Source organism: Oncorhynchus gorbuscha, linkage group LG03 (assembly GCF_021184085.1).
Source record: "Oncorhynchus gorbuscha isolate QuinsamMale2020 ecotype Even-year linkage group LG03, OgorEven_v1.0, whole genome shotgun sequence".
In the NCBI taxonomy this organism is placed as follows: domain Eukaryota; kingdom Metazoa; phylum Chordata; class Actinopteri; order Salmoniformes; family Salmonidae; genus Oncorhynchus; species Oncorhynchus gorbuscha.
In genome coordinates, this window is record NC_060175.1 from 6,114,940 (window position 1) to 6,137,439 (window position 22,500).

Sequence of the window (22,500 nt, forward strand, 5' to 3'; positions counted from 1 at the left end):
TCTTGTAAACTCTCCTTCGCTCCTGTTTTTGGGTTGCTACGGGAGACAGAACTAGTTAATCAAACGTTCCGACGGGCTCTCGCTGTTGTGTAGTAAATCCCTGTGTGTTTAAACTCTCTGGGCTCTTAAAGCCCACACCGCACATTCCCATAATTCTCAGAGCCAGAGTTATTAGTGAGTGACTTTATCTCAGCAGAGAGATAGTGAAGGGAGGAGGAGGTCAGGCACCACTGTCTGTCTGCTATAGTGGAACCAGACCCCAGCCTCGTCCCCCTAGCCTCGTCCCCCTAGCCTCGTTCCCCAGCCTACAGACCCTAGCCTCGTCCCCCAGCCTCGTCCCCCAGCCTCGTCCCCCAGCCTCGTCCCCCAGACTACAGACCCCAGCCTCGTCCCCCAGACTACAGACCCCAGCCTCGTCCCCCAGACTACAGACCCTAGCCTCGTCGCCTCGTCCCCCTAGCCTCGTCCCCCAGCCTACAGACCCCAGCCTCGTCCCCCAGCCTCGTCCCCCTAGCCTCGTCCCCCAGCCTCGTCCCCCAGACTACAGACCCCAGCCTCGTCCCCCAGCCTCGTCGCCCTAGCCTCGTCCCCCAGACTACAGACCCCAGCCTCGTCCCCCAGCCTCGTCCCCCAGACTACAGACCCTAGCCTCGTCCCCCTAGCCTCGTCCCCTAGCCTCGTCCCCCTAGCCTCGTCCCCCTAGCCTCGTCCCCCTAGCCTCGTCCCCCAGCCTACAGACCCCAGCCTCATCCCCCAGCCTACAGACCCCAGCCTCGTCCCCCAGCCTACAGACCCCAGCCTACAGACCCCAGCCTCGTCCCCTAGCCTCGTCCCCTAGCCTCGTCCCCCTAGCCTCGTCCCCCTAGCCTCGTCCCCCAGCCTACAGACCCCAGCCTCGTCCCCTAGCCTCGTCCCCCAGCCTCGTCCCCCAGACTGCAGACCCCATTCTCGTCCCCCAGCCTCGTCCCCCAGCCTCGTCCCCCTAGCCTCGTCCCCCTAGCCTCGTCCCCCAGCCTCGTCCCCCAGACTGCAGACCCCAGCCTCGTCCCCCAGACTGCAGACCCCAGCCTCGTCCCCCAGACTGCAGACCCCAGCCTCGTCCCCCAGACTGCAGACCCCAGCCTCGTCCCCCAGCCTCGTCCCCCAGCCTCGTCCCCCAGCCTCGTCCCCCAGACTGCAGACCCCAGCCTCGTTCCCCAGACTGCAGACCCCAGCCTCGTCCCCCAGACTACAGACCCCAGCCTCGTCCCCTAGCCTCGTCCCCCTAGCCTCGTCCCCCAGCCTACAGACCCCAGCCTCGTCCCCCTAGCCTCGTCCCCCAGACTACAGACCCCAGCCTCGTCCCCCTAGCCTCGTCCCCCAGACTACAGACCCCAGCCTCGTCCCCTAGCCTCGTCCCCTAGCCTCGTCCCTTAGCCTACAGACCCCAGCCTCGCCCCCAGACTGCAGACCCCAGCCTCGTCCCCCTAGTCTCGTCCCCTAGCCTCGTCCCCTAGCCTTGTCCCCCTCTCTGGCACCTCCCTATCATGGTGATGGTGATGATTTTGTTTTTTAGGGGTTTGATGATAGTTGTTGTTGTTGACCCTGTTGTTTTTGTTTACACCCTAGGTCCTGGACAGCTATGAGAAGGATGGTTTCAACTTCCTGTCCAAGGTGTTTAACTCCTCCCACTCCTTCCTGGAGGACCTGACTGGTTTGACTCAGCTACACCAGGAGACACAGAACGCAGAGGTACACCCACCTCAACACCCACCTCAACACCCACCTCAACACCCACCCACCTCAACACCCACCCACCTCAACACCCACCCACCTCAACACCCACCCACCTCAACACCCACCCACCTCAACACCCACCCACCTCAACACCCACCCACCTCAACACCCGCCCACCTCAACACCCGCCCACCTCAACACCCGCCCACCTCAACACCCGCCCACCTCAACACCCGCCCACCTCAACACCCGCCCACCTCAACACCCGCCCACCTCAACACCCGCCCACCTCAACACCCGCCCACCTCAACACCCGCCCACCTCAACACCCGCCCACACCTCAACACCCGCCCACACCTCAACACCCGCCCACCTCAACACCCGCCCACACCTCAACACCCGCCCACACCTCAACACCCGCCCACACCTCAACACCCGCCCACACCTCAACACCCGCCCACACCTCAACACCCGCCCACACCTCAACACCCGCCCACACCTCAACACCCGCCCACACCTCAACACCCGCCCACACCTCAACACCCGCCCACACCTCAACACCCGCCCACACCTCAACACCCGCCCACACCTCAACACCCGCCCACACCTCAACACCCGCCCACACCTCAACACCCGCCCACACCTCAACACCCGCCCACACCTCAACACCCGCCCACACCTCAACACCCGCCCACACTTCAACACACGCACTAAAACAGAGGTACACACACATCCCTGTCCTCCATTGTCCGCACTCTTTAGTTTTCTGTTGATGGTTTCATATCAAATTGTATTTGTCACCGAATAAAACAGGCTTACGTAGACATTACTGTGAAATGCTGACTTACAAGTCCTTAACTAACAATGCAGTTTAAAGGAAGAGATAAGAATAACAAATAATTAAAGAGCAGCAATAAAATAACAGTAGTGAGGTTATATACAGGGTATTACGTTGCAGAGTCAATGTGGAGGCTATATACAGGGTATTACGGTACAGAGTCAATGTGGAGGTTATATACAGGGTGTTACGGTACAGAGTCAATGTGGAGGCTATATACAGGGGGTACCAGTACAGAGTCAATGTGGAGGCTATATACAGGGTATTACGGTACAGAGTCAATGTGGAGGTTATATACAGGGTGTTACGGTACAGAGTCAATGTGGAGGCTATATACAGGGTATTACGGTACAGAGTCAATGTGGAGGCTATATACAGGGGGTACCGGTACAGTGTCAATGTGGAGGCTATATACAGTGGGTACCGGTACAGAGTCAATGTGGAGGCTATATACAGGGGGTACCGGTACAGAGTCAATGCGGAGGCTATATACAGGGGGTACCGGTACAGAGTCAATGTGGAGGCTATATACAGGGGGTACCAGTACAGAGTCAATGTGGAGGCTATATACAGGGGGTACCGGTACAGAATCAATGTGGAGGCTATATACAGGGGGTACCGGTACAAAGTCAATGCGGAGGCTATATACAAGGGGTACCAGTACAGAGTCAATGTGGAGGCTATATACAGGGGGTACCGTTATACAGAGCCATTATGGAGGCTATATACATTGGGTACTGGTACAGAGTCAATGCGGAGGCTATATACAGGGGTCACACTGGTATTTCACCAGGTAGATATTGGAGTTTATCAAAATCTGGTTTGTTTTTTAATTCTTTGTGGATCTGTGGTATCTGAGGGAAATATGTCTCTCTAATACGGTCATACATTTGGCAGGAGGTTAGGAAGTGCAGCTCAGTTTCCACCTCATTTTGTGGGCAGTGTGTACATAGCCTGTCTTCTCTTGAGAGCCATGTCTGCCTACGGCAGCCTTTCTCAATAGCAAGGCTATGCTCACAGAGTCTGTACATAGTCAACGATTTGCTTTCTTTTAGGTGGTTGTAGAATTTAATGTTTCTTTTCTGCATTTTGATAATTAGTGGGTATCGGCATAATTCTGCTCAGCATGCATTATTTGGTGTTTTACGTTGTACACGGAGGATATTTCTTTCAGAATTCTGCATGCAGAGTCTCAATTTGGTGTTCTCCCCATTTAGTGAATTCTTGGTTGGTGAGCGGACCCCAGACCTCACAACCATAAAGGGCTGATTCAAGTATTTTAGCCAGATCGGTATGTCAGAATGTATGTTCCGTTTGATGGCATAGAAGTCCCTTGTTGCCTTGTGTCTCAGATCGTTCACAGCTTTGTGAAAGTTACCTGTGGTGCTGATGTTTAGGCCGAGGTATGTATAGTTTGAGGGATGTATAGTTTGAGGGATGTATAGTTACCTGTGGCGCTGATGTTTAGGCCGAGGGATGTATAGTTACGTGTGGTGCTGATGTTTAGGCCGAGGGATGTATAGTTACGTGTGGTGCTGATGTTTAGGCCGAGGGATGTATAGTTACGTGTGGTGCTGATGTTTAGGCCGAGGGATGTATAGTTACGTGTGGTGCTGATGTTTAGGCCGAGGGATGTATAGTTACGTGTGGTGCTGATGTTTAGGCCGAGGGATGTATAGTTACGTGTGGTGCTGATGTTTAGGCCGAGGGATGTATTGTTTTTTGTGTGTTCAAGGGCAACGGTGTCTAGATGGAATTTGTATTTGTGGTCCTGGTGACTGGACCTTTTTTGGAACACCATTATTTTGGTCTTACTGAGATTTACTGTCAGGGCCCAGGTCTGACAGAATCTGTGCATAAGTTCTAGGTGCTGCTGTAGGCCCTCCTTGGTTGGTGACAGAAGCACCAACCAGACATTTGACTTCAGATTCTAGTAGGGCGAGGTCGTGTGCTGCAGACTTTTCTAGTGCCAATTTCGTTGATATATATATGTTGAAGAGGGTGGGGCTTAAGCTGCATCCCTGTCTCACCCCACGACCCTGTGGAAAGAAATGTGTGTTTTTTGCCAATTTTAACCACACACTTGTTGTTTGTGTACATGAATTTATAATGTTGTGGTCTGTAGTACGGTAATTTAGTTAAAAGCCAATTTGACAATTGCTCAGTACATTGTTTGTAGGAGTCTGTTGTTATTGATAATGCATCGGATTTTCCCAAGGTTACTGTTGATGCATATTCCACGGTAGGTATTGGGGTCAAATTTGTCTCCACTTTTTCGGATTGGGGTGATCAGTCCTTGGTTCCAAATATTGGGGAAGATGCCAGAGCTAAGGATGATGTTAAAGAGTTTTAGTATAGCCAGTTCGGAATTTGTTGTCTGTATATTTGCTCATTTCATTGAGGATACCATCAACACCACAGGCCTTTTTGGGTTGGAGGGGTTTGATTTTGTCCTGTAACTCATTCAATGTAATTGGAGAATCCAGTGAGTTCTGGAATCCAGTGGGTTCTGGAATCCAGTGGGTTCTGGAATCCAGTGGGTTCTGGAATCCAGTGGGTTCTGGAATCCAGTGGGTTCTGGAATCCAGTGGGTTCTGGAATCCAGTGGGTTCTGGTCTTTAATAGTTGATTCTAACATTTGTATTTGATCATGTATATGTTTTTGCTGTTTGTTCTTTGTTATAGAGCCAAAAAGATTGGAGAAGTGGTTTACATCTCCATGTTGGATAGATAACTCTTCGTGTTGTTGTGTGTTTCGGGTTTCCATGGATACTTCAATTACATGAAGCGTGCTGTTCCTTCTTTTTCCGTAGTGTATTTCAGTATTGTTTTAGTGATTCACCATAGTGAAGGCGTAGACTCAGGTTCTCTGGGTCTCTATGTTTTTGGTTGTTCAGGTTTCTCCATTTCTTTATCAGGTTTTTGCATTCTTCATCAAACCATTTGTCATTGTTGTTCATTTTCTTCATAACCCCCTAAATCTCTTTCGTTTTTCACACCTGGTAGTGTGGTGGATGGGACTACCAGCTCTCTGTAACCTAGAGGGCAACCAGTGGGTCCATCTCCTCTGTACCACCCACCTGGTAGTGTGGTGGATGGGACTACCAGCTCTCTGTAACCTAGAGGGCAACCAGTGGGTCCATCTCCTCTATACCACCCACCTGGTAGTGTGGTGGATGGGACTACCAGCTCCCTGTAACCTAGAGGGCAACCAGTGGGTCCATCTCCTCTATTACCACCCACCTGGTAGTGTGGTGGATGGGACTACCAGCTCCCTGTAACCTAGAGGGCAACCAGTGGGTCCATCTCCTCTATTACCACCCACCTGGTAGTGTGGTGGATGGGACTACCAGCTCTCTGTAACCTAGAGGGCAACCAGTGGGTCCATCTCCTCTATTACCACCCACCTGGTAGTGTGGTGGATGGGACTACCAGCTCCCTGTAACCTAGAGGGCAACCAGTGGGTCCATCTCCTCTATACCACCCACCTGGTAGTGTGGTGGATGGGACTGCTCCCTGTAACCTCAGAGGAGCAACCAGTGGGTCCATCTCCTCTTTACCACCCACCTGGTAGTGTGGATGGATGGGAAAAGCTTTCTGTTCCATAGTGTCCAGTGGTCCATCTCTGTCTGGTTTAGGCCACCCATCCTGGTAGTGTGGTGGATGGGACTATGTTGATCATCTGTAACCTAGAGGACAACCATTGGGTCGGTGTCTCCTCTATACCAGGTTTCTTGTAGGATGACAATGTTTGTATTTCTGATTTCAGGATGGGGATCTGGGTTCTTGCTGGGGGTTGGGCCTGTATATTCAGGATGAGATAGTAATAGTGGGTGTTCCTGTTACAGGATGGGGCTTTCTGTTATAGTGGGGGTTGGGCCTGTTACAGGATGGGGATCACAGGGTGTAATAGTGGGGTATGGGCCTGTTCAGGATGGGGCTTGGGCTGTTATAGTGGGGGTTGGGCCTGTTACAGGATGGGGATTGGGTGGGTGTAATAGTGGGGGTTGGGCCTGTTACAGGATGGGTGTAATAGTGGGGTTGGGCCTGTTACAGGATGGGGATTGGGCGGGTGTTATAGTGGGGGTTGGGCCTGTTACAGGATGGGGCTTGGGCGGGTGTAATAGTGGGGGTTGGGCCTGTTACAGGATGGGGCTTGGGCGGGTGTTATAGTGGGGGTTGGGCCTGTTACAGGATGGGGATTGGGCGGGTGTAATAGTGGGGGTTGGGCCTGTTACAGGATGGGGATTGGGCGGGTGTAATAGTGGGGGTTGGGCCTGTTACAGGATGGGGATTGGGCGGGTGTAGGGCCTGTTACAGGATGGGTGTAATAGTGGGGGTTGGGCCTGTTACAGGATGGGGATTGGGCGGGTTTTATGGGTAATAGTGGGGGTTGGGCCTGTTACAGGATGGGGCTTGGGCGGGTGTAGGGCCTGTTACAGGATGGGTGTAATAGTGGGGGTTGGGCCTGTTACAGGATGGGTGTAATAGTGGGGGTTGGGCCTGTTACAGGATGGGTGTAATAGTGGGGGTTGGGCCTGTTACAGGATGGGGATTGGGCCTGTTACAGGATGGGGATTGGGCGGGTGTAATAGTGGGGGTTGGGCCTGTTACAGGATGGGGATTGGGCGGGTGTAGGGCCTGTTACAGGATGGGTGTAATAGTGGGGGTTGGGCCTGTTGCTCTGCTCACCACCTGGGCATTTGTCATGTTCTCCTTGTCGCAGGGGCAGGGGGCATGTGGTGTGTCTTGCAGGTCTGGGTGTAGGTCCTCTTGGCGTGGGTCCTTCAGGTCTGTGTGTAGGTCCTCTTGGTGTAGGTCCTCTTGGTGTGGGTCCTTCAGGAGGGCGTCTCACTGGTCTGGGTGTATGTCCTCTTGGCGTGGGTTCTCTTGGCGCAGGTCCTTCAGGAGGGGGTGTCTCGCCGATCTAGGTGGGGTGTCCGTTGCTCTGTTGCTCCTGTGTGAGGGTTGAGGGTGATGCTCTTCAGAGTGGAATTGGAAAGTTAGATTGTTGCCTTGTGGAAGTGGACCTGGTCAAGTCCAGGGTGGAGTGGTGGGCCAGGTAGACGTTAGGTTTTTATTTTATTTTTAACCTTTATTTAGGCAAGTCAGTTAAGAACAAATTCTTATTTTCAATGACTGCCTAGGAACAGTGGGTTAACTGCCTGTTCAGGGGCAGAACGACAGATTTGTACCTTGTCAGCTCTGGGGTTTGAACTTGCAACCTTCCGGTTACTAGTCCAACGCTCTAACCACTAGGCTACGCTGCCTCCCCTTTTGAGGCACAGTCCTGGGAAATGCTTGCATTCACCCGCTGTATGGTATCAGGGTGAGAGTATTTCCGTGGTAGCAGGGTGGAGATAACCACTTGTGTGTTGTGGAAGAAGCTTTTTCGATCACTCCCTTTCCTGCTTGTCCCATTTGTGCCCGTGTGAATTATGATGTGGCCGGGGTACCCTAGTCTGTCCTCTGATAACAGCTCCAGGGCATGCCTAGTGTTTGGGCACCAGAGTTTTGACACTTTGTGTTCTCTCTCCTCGTCTCTCTCCCTCTTTCTTTCTCTCAGCTGAGTAATGACTTGTCTTGGACGAGGCTAGCGTCTGCTCTGTGGGAAAATCCCATGTTCTGCATCCACTATTTCTCTGTTCTCACTCATTACTCAGACTGACAGAAAGCAGACTGTTGTAACTGCTGTTTCAGTGTAAACGTTACGTAATGTAAAATAGGCTTAGATAAAAAACGATTCTTCGGTGTTCTATATAGAACCTTGTTGTTTTTGGACTACAGAAGATTCTCTGTGTTCTATATAGAATCTTGTTGTTTTTGGACTACAGAAGATTCTCTGTGTTCTATATAGAATCTTGTTGTTTTTGGACTACAGAAGATTCTCTGTGTTCTATATAGAATCTAGTTGTTTTTGGACTACAGAAGATTCTCTGTGTTCTATATAGAATCTAGTTGTTTTTGGACTACAGAAGATTCTCTGTGTTCTATATAGAATCTTGTTGTTTATTATTAAAATGTAAAAAAAGGATGTGGTAGTAATAGTAGTAGTGTTTTTGTAGAGGTAGTAATACTAGTAGTGGTAGTAATACTAGTAGTGGTAGTAATACTAGTAGTGGTAGTAATAGTAGTAGTGGTAGTAATAGTAGTAGTGGTAGTAATAGTAGTAGTGGTAGTAATAGTAGTAGTGTTTTTGTAGTAGTGGTAGTAATACTAGTAGTGTTTTTGTAGTAGTAATACTAGTAGTGGTAGTAATACTAGTAGTGGTAGTAATACTAGTAGTGGTAGTAATAGTAGTAGTGGTAGTAATAGTAGTAGTAATACTAGTAGTGGTAGTAATACTAGTAGTGGTAGTAATAGTAGTAGTGGTAGTAATAGTAGTAGTGGTAGTAATAGTAGTAGTGGTAGTAATACTAGTAGTGGTAGTAATAGTAGTAGTGGTAGTAATAGTGGTAGTGTTTTTGTAGTGGTAGTAATAGTAGTAGTGGTAGTAATAGTAGTAGTGTTTTTGTAGTGGTAGTAATACTAGTAGTGGTAGTAATACTAGTAGTGGTAGTAATACTAGTAGTGGTAGTAATACTAGTAGTGGTAGTAATAGTAGTAGTGGTAGTAATAGTAGTAGTGTTTTTGTAGTGGTAGTAATACTAGTAGTGGTAGTAATACTAGTAGTGGTAGTAATACTAGTAGTGGTAGTAATACTAGTAGTGGTAGTAATACTAGTAGTGGTAGTAATACTAGTAGTGTTTTTGTAGTGGTAGTAATACTAGTAGTGGTAGTAATACTAGTAGTGTTTTTTACATTACATTTAAGTCATTTAGGTAGTAATACTAGTAGTGGTAGTAATACTAGTAGTGTTTTTGTAGTAATACTAGTAGTGGTAGTAATACTAGTAGTGGTAGTAATACTAGTAGTGGTAGTAATGCTAGTAGTGTTATTGTAGTGGTAGTAATACTAGTAGTGGTATTGTAGTGGTAGTAATACTGGTAGTGGTATTGTAGTGGTAGTAATACTGGTAGTGGTATAATGCTAGTAGTGTTATTGTAGTGGTAGTAATACTAGTAGTGGTAGTAATACTAGTAGTGTTATTGTAGTGGTAGTAATACTAGTAGTGGTAGTAATACTAGTAGTGTTATTGTAGTGGTAGTAATACTAGTAGTGGTAGTAATACTAGTAGTGGTAGTAATAGTAGTAGTAGCAGTAGTAGCAGTAGCAGTAGTAGTAATAGTAGTAGCAGTAGTAGTAGCAGTAGTAGTAGTAGCAGTAATAGTAGTAGTGGTAGTAATAGTAGTAGTGGTAGTAATAGTAGTAGTGGTAGTAATAGTGGTAGTGTTTTTGTAGTGGTAGTAATACTAGTAGTGGTAGTAATACTAGTAGTGGTAGTAATACTAGTAGTGGTAGTAATAGTAGTAGTGTTTTTGTAGTGGTAGTAATAGTAGTAGTGGTAGTAATAGTAGTAGTGTTTTTGTAGTGGTAGTAATACTAGTAGTGGTAGTAATAGTAGTAGTGGTAGTAATACTAGTAGTGGTAGTAATACTAGTAGTGTTAGTAATACTAGTAGTGTTTTTGTAGTGGTAGTGTTTTTGTAGTGGTAGTAATACTAGTAGTGGTAGTAATACTAGTAGTGGTAGTAATACTAGTAGTGGTAGTAATACTAGTAGTGGTAGTAATACTAGTAGTGGTAGTAATACTAGTAGTGTTATTGTAGTGGTAGTAATACTAGTAGTGTTAGTAATGCTAGTAGTGTTATTGTAGTGGTAGTAATACTAGTAGTGGTATTGTAGTGGTAGTAATAGTAGTAGTGGTAGTAATACTAGTAGTGGTATTGTAGTGGTAGTAATACTAGTAGTGGTAGTAATACTAGTAGTGGTAGTAATACTAGTAGTGGTAGTAATACTAGTAGTGGTAGTAATACTAGTAGTGGTAGTAATACTAGTAGTGGTAGTAATACTAGTAGTGTTTTTGTAGTGGTAGTAATACTAGTAGTGGTAGTAATACTAGTAGTGGTAGTAATACTAGTAGTGGTAGTAATACTAGTAGTGGTAGTAATACTAGTAGTGGTAGTAATGCTAGTAGTGTTATTGTAGTGGTAGTAATACTAGTAGTGGTATTGTAGTGGTAGTAATACTAGTAGTGGTATTGTAGTGGTAGTAATACTGGTAGTGGTATTGTAGTGGTAGTAATACTAGTAGTGGTAGTAATACTAGTAGTGGTAGTAATACTAGTAGTGTTATTGTAGTGGTAGTAATACTAGTAGTGGTAGTAATACTAGTAGTGGTAGTGGTAGTAATAGTAGTAGTAGCAGTAGTAGTAGTAATAGTAGTAGCAGTAGTAGTAGCAGTAATAGTAGTAGTAGCAGTAATAGTAGTAGTGGTAATAATAGTAGTAGTGGTAGTAATAGTAGTAGTGGTAGTAATAGTGGTAGTGTTTTTGTAGTGGTAGTAATACTAGTAGTGGTAGTAATACTAGTAGTGGTAGTAATAGTAGTAGTGTTTTTGTAGTGGTAGTAATAGTAGTAGTGGTAGTAATAGTAGTAGTGTTTTTGTAGTGGTAGTAATACTAGTAGTGGTAGTAATAGTAGTAGTGGTAGTAATACTAGTAGTGGTAGTAATACTAGTAGTGTTAGTAATACTAGTAGTGTTTTTGTAGTGGTAGTGTTTTTGTAGTGGTAGTAATACTAGTAGTGGTAGTAATACTAGTAGTGGTAGTAATACTAGTAGTGGTAGTAATACTAGTAGAGGTAGTAATACTAGTAGTGGTAGTAATACTAGTAGTGTTATTGTAGTGGTAGTAATACTAGTAGTGTTAGTAATGCTAGTAGTGTTATTGTAGTGGTAGTAATACTAGTAGTGGTATTGTAGTGGTAGTAATAGTAGTAGTGGTAGTAATACTAGTAGTGGTATTGTAGTGGTAGTAATACTAGTAGTGGTAGTAATACTAGTAGTGGTAGTAATACTAGTAGTGTTATTGTAGTGGTAGTAATACTAGTAGTGGTAGTAATACTAGTAGTGGTAGTAATACTAGTAGTGTTATTGTAGTGGTAGTAATACTAGTAGTGGTAGTAATACTAGTAGTGGTAGTAATACTAGTAGTGTTTTTGTAGTGGTAGTAATACTAGTAGTGGTAGTAATACTAGTAGTGGTAGTAATACTAGTAGTATTTTTGTAGTGGTAGTAATACTAGTAGTGGTAGTAATACTAGTAGTGGTAGTAATACTAGTAGTGGTATTGTAGTGGTAGTAATACTAGTAGTGTTAGTAATGCTAGTAGTGTTATTGTAGTGGTAGTAATACTAGTAGTGGTATTGTAGTGGTAGTAATAGTAGTAGTGGTAGTAATACTAGTAGTGGTATTGTAGTGGTAGTAATACTAGTAGTGGTATTGTAGTGGTAGTAATACTAGTAGTGGTATTGTAGTGGTAGTAATACTAGTAGTGGTATTGTAGTGGTAGTAATACTAGTAGTGGTAGTAATACTAGTAGTGGTATTGTAGTGGTAGTAATACTAGTAGTGGTATTGTAGTGGTAGTAATACTAGTAGTGGTATTGTAGTGGTAGTAATACTAGTAGTGGTAGTAATACTAGTAGTGGTAGTAATACTAGTAGTGGTAGTAATACTAGTGGTGGTAGTAATACTAGTAGTGGTAGTAATACTAGTAGTGGTTATTGTAGTGGTAGTAATACTAGTAGTGGTAGTAATACTAGTAGTGGTAGTAATACTAGTAGTGTTTTTGTAGTGGTAGTAATTCTAGTAGTGGTAGTAATACTAGTACATTTACATTTACATTTAAGTAGTGGTAGTAATACTAGTAGTGGTAGTAATACTAGTAGTGGTAGTAATACTAGTAGTGGTAGTAATACTAGTAGTGGTAGTAATACTAGTAGTGGTAGTAATACTAGTAGTGGTAGTAATACTAGTAGTGGTAGTAATACTAGTAGTGTTTTGTAGTGGTAGTAATACTAGTAGTTTTTGTAGTGGTAGTAATACTAGTAGTGGTAGTAATACTAGTAGTGTTTTGTAGTGGTAGTAATACTAGTAGTGTTATTGTAGTGGTAGTAATACTAGTAGTGGTAGTAATACTAGTAGTGGTAGTAGTGGTAGTAGTGTTTTTATTGTAGTGGTAGTAATGGTAGTAGTGGTAGTAATACTAGTAATGGTAGTAGTGGTAGTAATACTAGTAGTGGTAGTAATACTAGTAGTGTTTATTGTAGTGGTAGTAATGGTAGTAATAGTAGTAGTGGTAGTAATACTAGTAGTGGTAGTAATACTAGTAGTGGTAGTAATACTAGTAGTGTTTTTGTAGTGGTAGTACTACTAGTAGTGGTAGTAGTGGTAGTAATACTAGTAGTGTTTTTGTAGTGGTAGTACTACTAGTAGTGGTATTGTAGTTGTTGTGGTAGTGTTTTCTCTGGGTTTTGAGATTAGTCTGTTCAGAATATACTATATCTCAGAAAATGTATATCTTCCATACAACCATCCAGTAACACAAAACAACCAGCCAGTAACACAAAACAACCAGCCAGTAACACAAAACAACCAGCCAGTAACACAAAACAACCAGCCAGTAACACAAAACAACCAGCCAGTAACACAAAACAACCAGCCAGTAACACAAAACAACCAGCCAGTAACACAAAACAACCAAAACAACCAGCCAGTAACACAAAACAACCAGCCAGTAACACAAAACAACCAGCCAGTAACACAAAACAACCAGCCAGTAACACACAACAACCAGCCAGTAACACACACGACAACCAGCCAGTAACACACACAACCGCCAGTAACACAAAACAACCAGCCAGTAACACACAACAACCAGCCAGTAACACACACGACAACCAGCCGGTAACACACACGACAACCAGCCGGTAACACACACGACAACCAGTCGGTAACACAGCCGGTAACACGTCAACAACCAGACAACAAATTCAGCCGGTAACAATCGGTAACACCACACGACAACCAATCGGTAACACACACGACAACCAGTCGGTAACACACACGACAACCAGTCGGTAACACACACGACAACCAGCCGGTAACACAACCAGCCGGTAACACGTCAACAACCAGCCGGTAACACGTCAACAACCAGCCGGTAACACGTCAACAACCAGCCGGTAACACGTCAACAACCAGCCGGTAACACGTCAACAACCAGCCGGTAACACGTCAACAACCAGCCGGTAACACGTCAACAACCAGCCGGTAACACATGACAACCAGCCGGTAACACATGACAACCAGCCGGTAACACGTCAACAACCAGCCGGTAACACGTCACACGTCAACAACCAGCCGGTAACACGTCAACAACCAGCCGGTAACACACACAACAACCAGCCGGTAACACACACAACAACCAGCCGGTAACACACACAACAACCAGCCGGTAACACACACAACAACCAGCCGGTCACACGTCAACAACCAGCCGGTAACACACACAACAACCAGCCGGTAACACACAGCTTCACACGCCCAGCCGGTAACAACAACCAGCCGGTAACACGTCAACAACCAGCCGGTAACACACACAACAACCAGCCGGTAACACACACAACAACCAGCCGGTAACACACACAACAACCAGCCGGTAACACACAGCTATGGGTGTTTATTATCTCTGGGATGATTTTCAGTACAATACAGGAGAACTATTACTGATTTTAGGTTGAGTTAAGTCACTGACATTTTTGGGATGGCAAGGGTTTTCCTGAACCGCTCATGTAGGGAAGGAAATGTGTTGCACACACACACCGTGATAGAGAGAGACTGGAAAAGGGAGCGAGAGAAAGACAGGAACATTGGGGTAGAGCAAGAGAAAGGCTTAGAAAAAGAGAACGACAGGAAAGAGAGAGAGGAAGAGAGAGAGAGACAGAGAGAGAGAGAGAGAACCAGAGGAAGAGAGAGAGAGAGAGAGAGAGAGAGAGAACCAGAGAGAGAGAGAGAGAGAGAGAGAGAGAGAGAGAGAGAACCAGAGAGAGAGAGAGAGAGAGAGAGAGAGAGAGAGAGAGAGAGAGAGAGAGAGAGAGAGAGAGAGAGAGAGAGAGAGAGAGAGAGAGAGAGAGAGAGAGAGAGAGAGAGAGAGAGAGAGAGAGAGAGAGAGAGAGAGAGAGAGAGAGAGAGAGAGAGAGAGAGAGAGAGAGAGAGAGAGAGAGAGAGAGAGAGAGAGAGAGAGAGAGAGAGAGAGAGAGAGAGAGAGAGAGAGAGAGAGAGAGAGAGAGAGAGAGAGAGAGAGAGAGAGAGAGAGAGAGAGAGAGAGAGAGAGAGAGAGAGAGAGAGAGAGAGAGAGAGAGAGAGAGAGATGCTTGTGAACAACAAACCACAGCTTGTGCTTTTTCTCTCTCGACCACCACACCCAGGAGAGACGGGCTGTGTTTTTGTAGCTGGTATTTAAGTGAATCTGCTGGAAATGGATCCCAGAGAGAAGGGTGACTAAGGGTGGGGGAAGGAGAATCAGAGAGAGATACTGTTTGTGGAGTGTTTTTGGGTTTGTGGGTTGTTGAGGGTAGATTGGGGATGTTGAGGGTAGTTTGTTGAGGGTAGTTTGGGGATGTTGAGGGTAGTTTGGGGATGTTGAGGGTAGATTGGGGATGTTGTGGGTAGATTGAGGATGTTGAGGGTTGTTTGGTGATATTGAGGGTAGTTTGGTGAGGGTAGTTTGGGGATGGTGAGGGTCGTTTGTTGAGGGTGAGGGTGTTGAGGGTAGTTTGGGGATGTTGAGGGTAGATTGGGGATGTTGTGGGTAGATTGAGGATGTTGAGGGTTGTTTGGTGATATTGAGGGTAGTTTGGTGAGGGTAGTTTGGGGATGGTGAGGGTCGTTTGTTGAGGGTAGATTGGGGATGTTGAGGGTAGATTGGGGATGTTGAGGGTAGATTGGGGATGTTGAGGGTAGTTTAGTGAGGGTAGTTTGGAGATGGTGAGGGTCGTTTGGTGATGTTGAGGGTAGTTTGGGGTGGTTCTGGGTATCTGGGTGGTTGTGGGTAATTAGTAGGACCCAGTGTTAGCCCTTACTGGTTGGTTGTTCAGTGCTGACTGTACTGTAGGGACTGTATGACTGTGTGAGGAGGTGACAGCCGAGGAGGAGAGGAGAGGCCATGCAGGAAAGCAGTCCAGAGCCCCTCCTGACAGAGAGGGGAAACCCCTGGTGTTTCTGAAACACTCTCCTCCTCCCTCCTCTCATCTTTTCCTCCCCCTCTAAGCCTGGTTGTGGTGTGTTGTTTCTGTAGTCTGAGTTTGAAAACACAGGCAGGACATGACCTCAGCTGGGATCTCCACTAGAACCCTTTTCCCACTACAAGTCCCCCTGTCCTGTCCCACTATAACCCTGTTCCCCCTCCTCTCCTCTCCACCACCCCTCCTCTCCTCTCCACCACCCCTCCCCTCCTCTCCACCACCCCTCCTCTCCTCTCCACCACCCCTCCCCTCCTCTCCACCACCCCTCCCCTCCTCTCCACCACCCTCCCCTCCTCTCCACCACCCCTCCTCTCCTCTCCACCACCCTCCCCTCCTCTCCACCACCCCTCCCCTCCTCTCCACCACCCCTCCCTCCTCTCCACCACCCCTCCTCTCCTCTCCACCACCCCTCCTCTCCTCTCCACCACCCCCCTCCTCTCCTCTCACCACCCCTCCTCTCTACCACCCCTCCCTCCTCTCCACCACCCCTCCCCTCCTCTCTCCACCACCCCTCCCCTCCTCTCCACCACCCCTCCTCTCCTCTCCACCACCCCCCTCCACCACCACCTCTCCTCTCCACCACCCCTCCCCTCCTCTCCACCACCCCTCCCTCTCCCACTCCACCACCCCTCCTCCCTCCACCACCCCTCCCCTCCACCACCCCTCCTCTCCACCACCCCCCCTCCTCTCCACCACCCCTCCTCTCCTCTCCACCACCCCTCCACCACCCCTCCTCTCCACCACCCCTCCCCTCCTCTCCACCACCCCTCCCCTCCTCTCTACCACCCCTCCCCTCCCCTCTCCACCACCCCTCCCCTCCCTCTCCACCACCCCTCCCCTCCTCTCCACCTCCCCTCCTCTCCACCACCCCTCCCCTCCTCTCCTCTCCACCACCCCTCCACCACCTCTCCTCTCCACCACCCCTCCCCCCTCCTCTCCACCCCCCTCCTCTCCACCACCCCTCCTCCACCTCCACCACCCCTCCACCACCCCTCCTCTCCACCACCCTCCCCTCCTCTCCACCACCCCTCCTCTCCTCTCCTCTCCACCACCCCCCCTCCCCACCCTCCTCTCCACCACCCCTCCACCACCTCTCCTCTCCACCACCCCTCCCCTCCTCTCCACCACCCCTCCCCTCCTCTCCACCACCCTCCTCTCCACCACCCCCTCCCCCTCCCACCACCCCTCCCCTCCTCTCCACCACCCCTCCCCTCCTCTCCACCACCCCTCCCCTCCTCTCCACCACCCCTCCTCTCCTCTCTACCACCCCTCCCCTCCACCACCCCTCCTCTCTCCACCACCCCTCCTTTCCTCTCCACCACCCCTCCTTTCCTCTCCACCACCCCTCCTTTCCTCTCCACCACCCCTCCCACCTTCCTCTCCACCCCTCCCCCTCCCCTCCCCTCCTCTACCTCTCCACCCCTCCCCTCCTCTCCACCACCCCTCCCCTCCTCTCCACCACCCCTCCCCTCCTCTCCACCACCCCTCCCCTCCTCTCTACCTCCACCCCTCCCCTCCTCTCTACCACCCCTCCTCTCCTCTCCACCACCCCTCCTTTCCTCTCCACCACCCCTCCTTTCCTCTCCACCACCCCTCCTCTCTCCACCACCCCTCCTCCTCTCCACCACCCCTCCCCTCCTCTCCACCACCCCTCCTCTCCACCACCCCTCTCCCCTCCTCCTCCACCACCCCTCCCTCCTCTCCACCACCCCTCCCTCCTCTCCACCACCCCTCCCCTCCTCTCCACCACCCCTCCCCTCCTCTCCACCACCCCTCCCCTCCTCTCCACCACCCCCCCCACCACCCCTCCCCTCCTCTCCACCACCCCTCCCCACCCTCCCCTCCACCACCCCTCCCCTCCTCTCCACCACCCCTCCCCTCCTCTCCACCACCCCTCCCCTCCTCTCCACCACCCCTCCCCTCCTCTCCACCCCCCTCCACCACCCCTCCCCTCCTCTCCACCACCCCTCCCTCCTCTCCACCACCCCTCCCCTCCTCTCCACCACCCCTCCCCCACCACCCCTCCTCTCCACCTCCCCTCCACCTCCACCCCCCTCTCCACCACCCCTCCTCTCCACCACCCCTCCCCACCACTCCTCTCCACCACCCCCTCTCCCCTCCTCTCCACCACCACCTCCCCTCCTTTCCACCACCCCTCCCCTCCTTTCCACCACCCCTCCCCACCACTCCTCTCCACCACCCCACCACTCCTCTCCACCACCCCTCCCCTCCTCTCCACCACCCCTCCCCTCCTCTCCACCACCCCTCCCCTCCTCTCCACCACCCCTCCCTCCTCTCCACCACCCCTCCCCTCCTCTCCACCACCCCTCCCCTCCTCTCCACCACCCCTCCCCTCCTCTCCACCACCCCTCCCCTCCTCTCCACCACCCCTCCCCTCCTCTCCACCACCCCTCCCCTCCTCTCCACCTCCCCTCTTCTCCACCCCCCTCTCCACCACTCCTCTCCACCACCCCTCCCCACCACTCCTCTCCACCACCCCTCCCCTCCTCTCCACCACCACCTCCCCTCCTTTCCACCACCCCTCCCTCCTTTCCACCACCCCTCCCCACCACTCCTCTCCACCACCCCACCACTCCTCTCCACCACCCCTCCACTCTCCCACCACCCCTCCTCCTCTCCACCACCCCTCCCCTCCTCTCCACCACCCCTCCCCTCCTCTCCACCACCCCTCCCCTCCTCTCCACCACCCCTCCCCTCCTCTCCACCACCCCTCCCCTCCTCTCCACCACCCCTCCCCTCCTCTCCACCACCCCTCCCCTCCTCTCCACCACCCCTCCCCTCCTCTCCACCACCCCTCCCCTCCTCTCCACCACCCCTCCCCTCCTCTCCACCACCACCTCCCCTCCTTTCCACCACCCCTCCCCACCACTCCTCTCCACCACCCCTCCCCACCACTCCTCTCCACCACCCCACCCCTCCCTCCTCCACCACCCCTCCCCTCCTCTCCACCACCCCTCCCCTCCTCTCCACCACCCTCCCCTCCTCTCCACCACCCCTCCCCACCTCCACCCCCTCCCCTCCTCTCCACCATCCCTCCCCTCCTCTCCACCACCCCTCCCCTCCTCTCCACCACCCCTCCCCTCCTCTCCACCACCCCTCCCCTCCTCTCCACCACCCCTCCTCTCCACCACCCCTCCTCCTCTCCACCACCCCTCCTCTCCACCACCCCTCCCCTCCTCTCCACCACCCCTCCCCTCCTCTCCACCACCCCTCCCCACCCCCTCCCCTCCTCTCCACCACCCCTCCCCACCCCTCCCCTCCTCTCCACCACCCCTCCCCACCCCCCCCCTCCTCTCCACCACCCCCTCCCAACCTCCCTACCACCCCTCCTCAACTCTCTACCACCCCCACCACCCCTCCTCTCCTCTCCACCACCCCTCCCCCCTCCTCTCCTCTCCACCACCCCTCCCCTCCTCTCCTCTCCACCACCCCTCCCTCCCTCCTCTCCTCTCCACCACCCCTCCCCTCCTCTCCTCTCCACCACCCCTCCCCTCCTCTCCTCAACTCTCTACCACCCCCACCACACCTCCCCTCCTCTCCTCTCCACCACCCCTCCCCTCCTCTCCTCTCCACCACCCCTCCCCTCCTCTCCTCTCCACCACCCCTCCCCTCCTCCCTCTCCACCACCCCTCCCCTCCTCTCCTCTCCACCACCCCTCCCCTCCTCTCCTCTCCACCACCCCACCCCTCCTCTCCTCTCCACCACCCCTCCCCTCCTCTCCTCTCCACCACCCCTCCCCTCCTCTCCTCTCCACCACCCCTCCCCTCCTCTCCTCTCCACCACCCCTCCCTGCCTAATGGCCTGTACCCAGTTGGTGGTTAAGTCTACTCTCATCCCCTCCTGAATGGAAGATTTAAGAAGACCCGGGTACTAATACTAATTTCAAATACATTATCTGGGCTTAATTGACCTTCCTGTTGCAATTGAACTAAACTCAAGACAGGCTGAAAGCATTTTGCAAGGTTTTCCGATAATATTTGAACCCAGATGTGCTACTCTGGTGACCCCCGTGTGGTCCTTAGTTTAACTGTTGCTTTTAATCCTAAAGATAAAAGGAGGCCTGTTTTATTTTATATCTTATGTGTTTTTAATCGTAATATATGTAAAACAGATTTAAGAGCTACTTTTGGTGGGACAGAACATTATGGTAATTAATCTACTGGGTAGGGCAGGCTTCATCTCTGCCTAGTCCCGGGCAGGGCAGGCTTCATCTCTGGCTAGTCCCGGGCAGGGCAGGCTTCATCTCTGGCTAGTCCCGGGCAGGGCAGGCTTCATCTCTGGCTAGTCCCGGGCAGGGCAGGCTTCATCTCTGGCTAGTCCCGGGCAGGGCAGGCTTCATCTCTGGCTAGTCCCGGGCAGGGCAGGCTTCATCTCTGGCTAGTCCCGGGCAGGGCAGGCTTCATCTCTGGCTAGTCCCGGGCAGGGCAGGCTTCCCGGGCAGGGCAGGCTTCATCTCTGGCTAGTCCCGGGCAGGGCAGGCTTCATCTCTGGCTAGTCCCGGGCAGGGCAGGCTTCATCTCTGGCTAGTCCCGGGCAGGGCAGGCTTCATCTCTGGCTAGTCCCGGGCAGGGCAGGCTTCATCTCTGGCTAGTCCCGGGCAGGGCAGGCTTCATCTCTGGCTAGTCCCGGGCAGGCACAGACAATTTGCCAATTCCAGTAGATTGAATCTGCTGGAATTGGCAACTGCAGTCATATCTCTTATACAGCCTTGATTACAGTTTAGTCATACATAACCTGTTCCCAATAGATAAGAGGGGAATTAGTAGACTGAACGCTGACCGCAGGACTGGTCTTCTGCTTGTACCTTTAGTCCTCTCTACCACCCCTCCCCTCCTCTCCTCTCCTCTCTACCACCCCTCCTCTCCTCTCCTCTCTACCACCCCTCCCCTCCTCTCCTCTCTACCACCCCTCCCCTCCTCTCCTCTCTACCACCCCTCCTCTCCTCTCCTCTCTACCACCCCTCTCCCACCCCTCCTCTCTACCACCCCTCCTCCTACCACCCTCCTCTCTACCACCCCTCCTCTCTACCACCCCTCCTCTCTACCACCCTTCCTCTCTACCACCCTTCCTCTCTACCACCCTTCCTCTCTACCACCCCACCCCTCCTCTCCTCCCTACCACCCCTCCTCTCTACCACCCCTCCTCTCCTCTCTACCACCCCTCCTCTCTACCACCCCTCCTCTCTACCACCCCTCCTCTCTCTCTACCACCCCTCCTCCTCCACCCCTCCTCTCTACCACCCCTCTCTCTCCTCTCCACCACCCCTCTCCTCTCCACCACCCCTCTCCTCTCCACCACCCCTCCTCTCTACCACCCCTCCACCACCCCTCTCCTACCACCCCTCCTCTCTACCACCCCTCCTCTCTACTCCTCTCCTACCACCCCCTCCTCTCTACCACCCCTCCTCTCTACCACCCCTCCTCCTACCACCCCTCCACCACCCCTCTCTACCACTCCTCTCTACCACCTCTCCTCTCTCCACCCCTCCCTCTACCTCTCCTCTGGTCTTCTCTCCACCTCCTCTCCTCTCCTCTCTACCACCCCTCTCCTCTCCTCTCCACCACCCCTCTCCTCTCCTCTCTACCACCTCTCCTCCTCTCCACCACCCTCCCCTCTCTCCTCTGGTCTTCTTTCCACCCCTCTCCTCTCCTCTCTACCACCCCTCCCTCTGGTCTTCTGCCACCCCTCCTCTCCTTTCTACCACCTCTCCTCTCCTCTCTACCACCCCTCCTCTCCTCTCTACCACCCCTCCTCTCCTCTCTACCACCTCTCCTCCTCTCCACCTCCCCTCCTCTCCTCTGGTCTTCTGCTTGTACCTTTAGTCCCCTCCCCTCCTCTCTACCACCCCTCCTCTCCCCTCCTCTCCTCTCCTCTTCTCTGGTCTTCTGCTTGTACCTCCTCTCCCTCTCCTTTCCCCTCCTCTCCTCTTCTTTCCACCTCCCCTCCTCTCCCTCTCCTCTCCTCTCCACCTCTCCTCCTCTCCCCTCCCCTCCTCTCCCCCCCCCCTCCTCTCCTCTCCTCTCCACCTCCTCTCCTCTCCACCTCCCCCGCCTCTCCACCTCCCCTCCTCTCCCCCCTCTCCACCTCCTCTCATCTCCCCTCCCTCCTCCTCCTCCTCTGGTCTTCTGCTTGTACCTTTAGTCCCCTCCCCTCCTCTCTACCACCCCTCCTCTCCCCCCTCCTCTCTTCTTTCCACCTCCTCTCCTCTCCTCTTCTTTCCACCTCCTCTCCCCTCCTCTTCTTTCCACCTCCTCTCCCCCACCTCCTCTTCTTTCCACCTCCTCTCCCCTCCTCTTCTTTCCACCTCCTCTCCCACCCCCTCTTCTTTCCACCTCCTCTCCCACCTCTTCTTTCCACCTCCTCTCCCCTCCTCTTCTTTCCACCTCCTCTCCCCCCTCCTCTCTTTCCACCCCTCCTCTCCCCTCCTCTTCTTTCCACCTCCTCTCCCCTCCTCTTCTTTCCACCTCCTCTCCTCCTCTTCTTTCCACCTCCTCTCCTCCTCTCTCTTTCCACCTCCTCTCCTCTCCACTCCCCTCCTCTCCTCTCCTCTCCTCTCCCTCCTCTTCTCCCACCTCCTCTCCCCTCCTCTCCTTTCCACCTCCCTCCCTCCTCTCTTTCCACCCCTCTCCTCTCCTCTCTTTCCACCTCCTCTCCCCTCCTCTTCTTTCCACCCCTCTCCTCTGGTCTTCTCTTTCCACCTCCTCTCCCCTCCTCTTCTTTCCACCTCCTCTCCTCTCCTCT

General features: G+C 51.5%; 1 protein-coding gene across 3 annotated transcripts in view; it reads left to right on the forward strand.

The window, feature by feature from the left end:
- Positions 1–22,500, forward strand: part of atg7 (ATG7 autophagy related 7 homolog (S. cerevisiae)) — a 107,266-nt gene that overhangs the window by 75,927 nt on the left and 8,839 nt on the right. For all 3 annotated transcript variants that reach the window (XM_046338791.1, XM_046338780.1, XM_046338783.1), the window contains exon 18: positions 1,609–1,731. In XM_046338791.1, coding sequence (XP_046194747.1) covers positions 1,609–1,731 — 123 coding nt within the window. The remainder of the gene's footprint in view (positions 1–1,608; positions 1,732–22,500) is intronic.